We start from the raw sequence: 8,440 nt of genomic DNA, 5'->3' as shown, positions 1-8,440 counted from the left end.
CCGATCCGTACTGTAAACACACACCAAGCCTCTGGAGCGCGGAGCACGGCCTGTGTCTGTCTCAGAGCCCTGAGCAGCAGCAGGAGTCACGCTGCCTCTTTTTTACTCTTCAGGACGGGTACTAGTGCCTGGAGGATCTTCTTTAAATGCAAAGGCATTTTAAAGTCTGTTTTAAAAGCAGACAACACACAGGAATGTAATACAACATTACAGGAATTATATGTATTCAGCATATATTTTTATATGTGTTCCACGTAAATATGTAAAAGACTAATTCTATGCTGTAGAGCAGAAGGTAGAAACACAACTTTTCAGTTGCTGGTTCTCCTTCAGGTGTGAGCTCACACTGGTCCAGCTCCCCACTTGAACCCAGCAACAGGTAACTGCGGAGTATGAGCAGGCGTGTTTATGAAAAACAATATGTCCCATTGACTAGTTGAAAAGTTCCCATCCACTAGAAGTCATGAAGAAATCAAATGTATATTTTGGGGGGTGCTGCAGGAATTCATACGGGTCACTGACATATCGGAAATCCGTCGAAAAAGTCCGGCGAATCCAGCTGGAAGCCGAACTCGCGCATTTACAGGAAGACCGAAGAGAGGAATCAATGTTGCGAGGAACAGAAATAATTGGTGCGCGCGTTTCCGGCCGGACAGGGTCGACTGGGACACAGGGTGTACAACTTGTGGAGAGGAGGAGAGCGAAGTCGGGACGGCAGGTTGACTGGTGATCTGTGTAGTACCGCGTTTTTGAGCTTCCCTTACAACGATAAGGCGCTTTTGACTGTCGAAGTGGAAAAGCTAAATTAAAACCAGCGATGTCCGCGCTTGCGTTTCGCTTTGTGTCTTTATTGTCCCGACAGAGTAATACGCTGTGGTAAGTCCTTGATGTTTGTAGATGAAATACCATGCTTTTATTTCCAAGATAATTTTTATCAGAGCTCAGCACGAGCAGGCAGTGCGTCGACCGCACTCTTGGCGCTCAAGGGCATTTAAACCCGAGTCCTTTTTTCCCTTTAAATGTCTGACAGCCCTTCCACTGTTAAAAAAGCAAAAAGAGGAGTTTTTTTATTTCCGTTTCGCCCACAGCAGAGGCACAGTTGGACATTGGCGTGTTTTAATGACAGTAAAGTTAAATTTTAACGCCGCCTCCGCTTGCGAGTTCGTCTCCAGTAGAGTCCTTCATCTGTGACGTTGTGCTTTCTTCCATTCGCCAGCAGGGGTCGTCGCTGGGCTGTTGTGTCTAAACCGTGTGTGTTTCAATTCAACTGTATTTGTCATTATACTCACACGGGTGCATAGTATAATCAAAGTGTTTCTCATTAGTCTCTCAGGTGCAGTATATAAATAGAACAGCAGACAAGACAATAGACCGTAATACAATAACAGTGTAAACATCAGTAGGGTGCTAGTGCAAAAGTGTCAAAAACTGTGCAAATACACAAACAGAGAAAAGTATACAAGCAGGACAAAAACAGTGCAAAAGTAATACAGCGATTAATAAATAATACAACTAGTACAGTTTTAAGTACAATTTCGGCTTACATTCAGTTGTCGTGTATGCAGTGGTGTAGGAGTACAGTCATTGTGGGTACAGGGAGAAGGGAGGAGAGATCACAGTATGATGGGAGGGAGTGGGGGCGTCACCAGCTTGACGGCTCTGGGGAAGAAGCTATTTCAGAGTCTAGTTGTGTGCGACTGGAGCGTCCGGAACCTTCTACCAGAGGGTAGGAGGACAAACAAGTTATGACTGGGGTGAGTGGGTTCAGACATAGTTTCGGTGGCTTTTGTCAGACTGCTGGTGTTGTCGATTTCCTGGATGGGCGCTGCCGACGATGTGTGGGGCAGTTTTGACCACCCCCTGCAGTGCCTTACGGTCGGATGCGGTGCAGTTGCTCTGCCCCAACGTGAGGCACGAATTCTGTTTTCTGAATTGCATTAGCAAGAGGATAATTATAACACGAACTTTATTTCTTGTTTGTAGCTCCCACACAGCTCGGGACCTCCAGAGCAGAAACAGTCACTGGTTTCCCTCGTTGTTGGCCCTGAAGACCTCTCCCCCTCTCAGGTGAGGACGCTGTGCTGCCTGACCGCCTCTGAGAGATGCTTTGCAGGGACAGGGCTGCCACATAGTTGCACATTTGCACAGTCTTGATCACGTTGTGCTAAAATGCAATTTTTGTATTCTTTTCACATTTAGCCTGCAGTGAGCACACTGTAAATGTAGAGGAACAAGCAAAAGGTTTATTCCCTTCAGAAAAGAAACAACGTTTCAGCAGTAGAGGCTTCTTTGGGTATACTGTAAATGTAGATTGAATTGAGTGCAGTTGTCAACCTAAATATTTAGGATCAATATTCAGGGTTTTTTATTTGCTTTCCTGTGTGTACATGTATATACTGTTAAGGTAGTCTGCTCTTAACGTGGCAGTTCCAGTGAACTGAGTGGCATCGAGGCTGCTGTAATGCTCATTGGTTTACTAGTTTTGCTCTCAATCGATGCCTGATCTCGTTAAGTTCAGGTCAGTTTATTGTCATGTGCACAAGCGCAAATGAAATGCGCATTTGCAGGTGTGCTCCGATACAAAGAATACAAAGTCATTAAGGAAATGCCAAAAACATAAACACAGAACAGCAACAGCAAGTTAAATAACGTACATCTTAGAAAAAAACACATCAGTGTGAGTCAGAGGCAGGGGTAGAGTTCAGTAATCTGACAGCTGGCGGGATGAAACTGTCTCTGAGTCCAGACGTTCCTGCCTTTATGCTCCTTTAACGCTTCCCAGAGGGAAGGGGGGAGAAAAGTGAGAAACCAGGATGACTGGTGTCTTTAGCAATATTTCCAGCCTTCCTGAGACAGCGAGTTGTAAAAATGTCCACAATAGAAGCGAGCTGTACCCCAGTGATGGACTGGGCGGACCTGATCACCCCCTGTATCACCTTCCAGTCAGATGAGCTGCTGCCAAACCACACTGTAAGACCACACGTGAGCACACTCTCAATAGCGCACCTGTAAAATGTGGAAAGGACTGCTGAAGGACAAGTTACATCAGGGAGGTACAATTAAAACTAAGAAAAGCAGGCAGATCCAGGGGTGGCAGGAGTCTGGGACCAGCTGCTCAGCCGTGATGTTGAAGCTGACACTCGGGCTTCATCCAAGAAACGACTGGATAAGAAACTCAGGACAATTATCTACGACCAAACGAGCCACATGAATAAAAGCCCTTCTCTCGATTGTAGCCTTAATCTTGTCCTGTGTTCTTGCGGCTCATTTGTATTTGTGATATTACGCAGCTACCTTTCTTTCCAGAAATGTGTCCTTTCTAGTGTCCAGCCAGACAGAGCAGCTGCAGTTGGCTTGACCTGAGTTATTCTAAAATTTTGCTGGCTTTTAGCAGTAGGGAATTTTCCTGGTCTCCAGTCTTCTTGTCCTAGATCCAGCTGGCAGCTGGTTAAAGTCATGATTTCTTCCCATTCTTACAGCTGTACTCCACCCCAGATATTTCCCTGTAGTGGTTTCAGGTGGTGCTTTGCAGCACAAGTCTACGAGATCACTGGCTGTGAAGAAAGAGATTTCAGAAGTAATTTTGCTTGGGCAGTGTGATCAGAAAAGATGTTATTAAAGGCTTCTTCTTTTATATACTTATTCGTCCAAGTCAGATGGCAGTAGAAGCGTAGGTATGCAGTGCGTGTCGCTGTGTGTTGATTGGCCAGCAGCTGATGTCCGTATTTTCTCATCCGAATGCGTCTCGGGAGCAGAGCGGAGCCCAAGAAGAAGAAGAAGGTGGACCCGAAACGCGAGCAGGCTGTCAGGGAGCGTCTGAAGAAGAAGCTGAAGAAGCTGGAGAGAGTCCCCCCTGAACTCATCCCCATCGAGGACTTCATCACCCCGGCCAAGTACCTGGATGAAACGAGGTACCCCGTGCCAGTAGCCTCTCACCCCAAGCGTTGTGACGTGCAGCAGTTAGATGTCCCATTCAGCTTTTTAAACTGGCTTAAAATGTGTTCTAATTCCTACCCACTGCTTGCAAGTGAGGCCTGTCGTGTTTGAAGAAAAGCAGGTTAAAGCTCAGGGTGTACTTTCTACAGTCCTGCTGGCCTTTGCTGTACCAAAGTCACAACAACACAGTTCAAACCCAGGCCTTCAGCGGTCACGCTGATTAGTATTTAAGAAGGGCTTCTGCATCATGTAGCGAGACATTTGCTGCAGAAGATGGGGTCAAGTCTTTCGTCAGGGAGGTCAGGGTTGCAGACGGGCATGTTGGAGTGTCAACACAGAGTAGCAACGTGAAATCATTCTTATTGAAGGGGATCTGCTCTCAAGATTTCTCAGTGCTGCTCTTGGTTATTAAAACTGGGGAACAAACATTGACAGGATAGAAAAATGTCCAAAGTATTGTAAATCGCCATGTTGTTGCAAACCCCTGGTCTCGACGCAGGTGAGAGAGTTCACAACAATTGTGACGTGAAGCGGCCCTTCCTGCTCACTAGTCACGTCACTGTAATGACTGATGTGCTGTGATGCACGGGGGAAATAAGTACAGGCTGTGCAGCAGATATTTCACCACAGAAATGTTCCAACATGACCTGCACGCAGAGTTAACAAGTTCCATTTATCAGCAAAACCATCTTGAAGGCGAGGGCAATATTGCATTTGGGTTAAAAGAGATGTATTTACGAGCCTGCTTGTTTACAATGTGATAGTGCTACGCCATGTCACTGGAAGTTTTGTTGCCTCATTCTGAATCGCAGGATGTGGTGCTGTGTATACCTGGAAATGTGGTCTATTTAGTGATGTAAATTGGGAGGTTTTACAAGTAAAATGTACAGTAACTTTCATTGTGGTTTGAAATGCACTCATAAATGTTGATTTTTTCTAACCCCTGAATACAAAATAGCACTTCAGTTCCCCTTTAAGGTGCAATTTTTTTTAAACCAGTCACTTTAAGATGTACCTTTCCAGGAGCAACTGTTTAACGATTTAATCTAAAGGTCAGGAGGTCACTGTAGTGGGGTCCCCCCTCCTGCTCGTTCATGCCCTACAGCTGTGTTCCTCCCCCGCAGGGTGCGCCCCCCTCCCCAGCTGTCGTTCGAGGAGAGCGAGCAACGGGCCCTGCTCCTGAAGGAGTGGGCTCGGTACAAGCAGTCTCAGCACGAGGCCGAGATGAAGGCCATCGGCTCAGCCCTGGAGGCCCAGCGGGAGGCCCTGGAGGAGCTGCGGCTGGAGTCGGAGGAGCTGTACCAGGCGGCTGTCCAACGAGACCTGGAACTCTTCCCCTTCGAGCGCCAGGGGCCGAGCTACACCCCCCCAAAACCCGGCTACCAGGCGCCCGATGGCAAATACAACGACATCACCAAGTTCTACACGCAGTAGGTGGCAGATGAAACAGGGATCCATTCTGATCCAGTCCAGGCTTTCCAGTGACTCACATGAAGGCTTAGGCAGAGGCCCCGTTTGCTCAGCCACTGGAAACAGCCGGGTCGGACTGAAGAGCCGAACTGGACTACACGGAGTTGCGGACTGCACACCACAAGCTTCTCCATGTGGACGGGTGTCTCAGACTCACACTTTGGGGTGTGTCCCACATCGGAACATGTTTTCATTTCACCTGGACAAAAGCAGTGTTTCTCTCCAGGCATGCAACTGTAAAAGCAACCGTGACCTTGAAAGCAGTATATAGACTTGCCTAAAAACAACTTCAGATGTGAACCCAGGATTGGAAACAAGATGCTCTCCAAGAGCTCACCATTTTCTGTCTTGATATTTAATAAATTTATATAAAATTCAACACCGTTTTCTTGGTTCCTGTGAAACCATGTCTAGACGTGAACAAAAGACAACAAAGGTGTGCAAGTTGTTTTTTCTAGATATTTTTAGGAGCATGTTACACAGTAATGGACATTTACATTGACTGCATTTACATCAGTTAAACTGATGAGAAAGCATTATTAATTTTTATACATGCAAAACTTGCGTTAAACAGAGAACCCTGCGAGATCTTAAAATCTCTGCTCCGATTCAATTTAAAACAATCACAGCTGCCATGCTTTTTACATTAAATTGAAGAGAAAATGTCAGTGATAACCCAGTTGTATCCTGGCTGGGTGCACAGCAGAGATGAAGACAGACATTATGGTTCTGTGCCGGTAGTCTGCCTTGAGGCAAACTGGAAATAAGCAGTCAAACTAGAATGTGACGGGTACTGTATTTAATCAGAAAGATCCCAGCTCAGGTCCTGAAGAAATGCTGTCAGTCTTGTGCATCTCTTCACACTGCATCAGCTTCACAAGAACTTGATGAATGCTGGACCGGCCTTAAACCGACACACAGTTCCGGTAGGTGGCAGAGGTCTGCTGTCACAGCATCGCGGAGGGCAGCTGGGCTCCTCCCCCAATCGCTCAGGAGCCCTTAAGCTTCCCGTGCTGGAGGGGCGCGTGCCAGTCCGCTGGGGGGGTCTGCCGGAGCTCCCACACGGGCACGAACCCCCTCTGCTGCTCCACTCTGGCTCGCTCGCTGTCCCGCAAGGCCTCCTGTGGTCACAGTGGAAAGTCACTGGTGCACAGAAACAGGGTTCACGCCGTCGAAGCGCTGTGCCTCGTGCCTAAACTCCCCAAACCCAATTCGCCCTGCACCACAACTGGCAGGCGGAGGCCACACGGTCCAAGCAAAGGCTTTATCGGCGCAGAGTTCCTGGTTCAAACCCAGGCGCTGCCACCAGCTCGCTGCGTCACCCTGCTCAAATCATTTAACCTCCTCTGAGCGCAGACCTGAGGGCGAGAAGTGCATTCCGCACCTCGAACCGCAGCGTCTGCTGTTTACACAAAGAGTTGTGGGAGTCTGGAACACGCTACCCAGGCCCGTTGTCGAGGCCGCTTTCCAGCTGTTTCTGAAAGGCGGCAGGGTAAGAAACTTGGACCAATTAGCTGCTAACCACCAACACAGCGAGACCTTTCATATAAGCAACGTATTAGACTTACTACTGACTTATTACACGTGACCTTTCTGTTGAGCAGTAAATCCCAACAGGCTACGCTCTATAAGAACCTGCCGAGGCAAAATGGCTCAACAGACAGCTTGAACAAACCCCTTGCTAATAAACGGAAAGGCCACCGCTCACCTTGGCCTCCGCGCCGCGGTGCCTCTCCCACTCCCGGCAGCTGTAGTAGTCCGTCTTCCACTGCTGGCACGGAGGGGCCCGTCCGAAGGTGTAGTAGTGGTGCAGGCGGTTCATCGGGCTCCTGCAGTGCCTGTATTCGCTCCAGTAGTCGTCGCAGGACCGGGGAGGCTGCAGGCGAAGCGCATGGAGGTGAAACTATTCCCCACAGTGCTCGCAGGTGGCCGGCCGTCTGACCCCTGCTGCCGAGATCACTCCTCCCGCCGAGCAGCCACACTGCTTTAGCAGCAAGGGCAGAGAGCACAGCGAGAACCCTTACAGTAAGAGCAACCTATAGACATCTACCTATACATATATAATAATAATAATAATAATAATTGCTTACACTTATATAGAGCTTTTCTGGACACTCCACTCAAAGAGCTTTACAGGTAATGGGGATCCCCTCCACCACCACCAGTGTGCAGCCCCACCTGGATGATGCGACGGCAGCCATAGTGCGCCAGAACGCTCCCCACACACCAGCTCTCAGTGGGGAGGAGAGCAGAGTAATGAAGCCAGTTCATAGAGGGGGATTATTAGGAAGCCATGACTGGTAAGGGCCAATGGGAAATTTTGCCAGGACGCTGGGGTTACACCCCTACTCTTTTCGAGAGGCACCCTGGGATTTTTAATGACCACAGAGAGTCAGGACCTCAGTTTTACGTCTCATCTGAAGGACGGCGCCTGTTTACAGTATAGTGTCCCCGTCACCATACTGGGGGCATTAGGACCCACATGGACCGCAGGGTGAGCGCCCCCTGCTGGCCCCACTAACACCTCTTCCAGCAGCAACCTTAGTTTTTCCCAGGAGGTCTCCCATCCAGGTACTGGCCAGGCTCACACCTGCTGAGCTTCAGTGGGGCTGCCAGCTGTGGGTTGCAGGGTAATATGGCTGCTGGCTTTACCATCTTTACCATGCGCCGCTCATTTATCTTTAAAAATCGTATTTAGAATTATCTTTACTATACGCAGCCGCTGAGAAAATGCTATTAGGGTTAAGTATGAAGTGACAGAAATGATTCAGTGTTCAAGGGAAAGCTCATTTCAAAATGTATAACGGTAACTACCAGGGTAAAAACAGAAGTGTACGGCGAACACCGGCGTATCTGTTATTTAATGGATTTTACTCAGCGGAGAAGCTACAGGTCATTCAGCTAATCGATCCGTGCCTTTTTTTTTGTTGAGACCACAAGCCATATTCGAAATATTTAACGCCAAATTCATAACCTTACCCTCCAAAGCGTCTCCTCCCCTCCTGCCATCGCGAGCAGCCGGACTTCCGGCAAG

The 8,440-nt window shown here is 48.3% G+C and overlaps 2 protein-coding genes across 2 annotated transcripts; one reads left to right on the top strand and one right to left on the bottom strand.

Moving 5' to 3' along the window:
• Window positions 1-682: 682 nt before the first annotated feature.
• On the top strand, window positions 683-5,785 carry mrpl40 (mitochondrial ribosomal protein L40). The gene is made up of 4 exons (XM_088935819.1): window positions 683-876; window positions 1,984-2,067; window positions 3,756-3,911; window positions 5,061-5,785. Exons 1-4 carry the CDS (start codon window positions 818-820, stop codon window positions 5,368-5,370), a joined length of 609 nt encoding a protein of 202 aa, XP_088791945.1. The 5' UTR covers window positions 683-817; the 3' UTR covers window positions 5,371-5,785.
• A 66-nt stretch (window positions 5,786-5,851) lies between these two features.
• Window positions 5,852-8,431, bottom strand: c17h22orf39 (chromosome 17 C22orf39 homolog). The gene is made up of 3 exons (XM_088935642.1): window positions 8,386-8,431; window positions 7,115-7,282; window positions 5,852-6,527 (listed from the first exon to the last, which is right to left on the bottom strand). Exons 1-3 carry the CDS (start codon window positions 8,413-8,415, stop codon window positions 6,396-6,398), a joined length of 330 nt encoding a protein of 109 aa, XP_088791768.1. The 5' UTR covers window positions 8,416-8,431; the 3' UTR covers window positions 5,852-6,395.
• Window positions 8,432-8,440: the final 9 nt, after the last annotated feature.

Source organism: Atractosteus spatula, chromosome 17, assembly GCF_055471065.1.
Source record: "Atractosteus spatula isolate fAtrSpa1 chromosome 17, fAtrSpa1.hap1, whole genome shotgun sequence".
Taxonomy (NCBI): Eukaryota; Metazoa; Chordata; class Actinopteri; order Semionotiformes; family Lepisosteidae; genus Atractosteus; species Atractosteus spatula.
The sequence above is the reverse complement of the archived record's forward strand: the minus strand, read 5'-3'. Positions and strand labels throughout refer to the sequence as shown.

Coding starts and splice junctions, on each gene's coding strand:
- mrpl40 (XM_088935819.1), top strand. CDS start 818: ATGTCCGCGCTTGCGTTTCGCTTTGTGTCTTTATTGTCCCGACAGAGT. Junction 877..1,983: donor CGACAGAGTAATACGCTGTG/GTAAGTCCTTGA, acceptor TCTTGTTTGTAG/CTCCCACACAGCTCGGGACC. Junction 2,068..3,755: donor AAGACCTCTCCCCCTCTCAG/GTGAGGACGCTG, acceptor TCTCGGGAGCAG/AGCGGAGCCCAAGAAGAAGA.
- c17h22orf39 (XM_088935642.1), bottom strand. CDS start 8,415: ATGGCAGGAGGGGAGGAGACGCTTTGGAGG. Junction 7,283..8,385: donor GGGAGGAGACGCTTTGGAGG/GTAAGGTTATGA, acceptor CTTCGCCTGCAG/CCTCCCCGGTCCTGCGACGA. Junction 6,528..7,114: donor ACCGCGGCGCGGAGGCCAAG/GTGAGCGGTGGC, acceptor CTGTGACCACAG/GAGGCCTTGCGGGACAGCGA.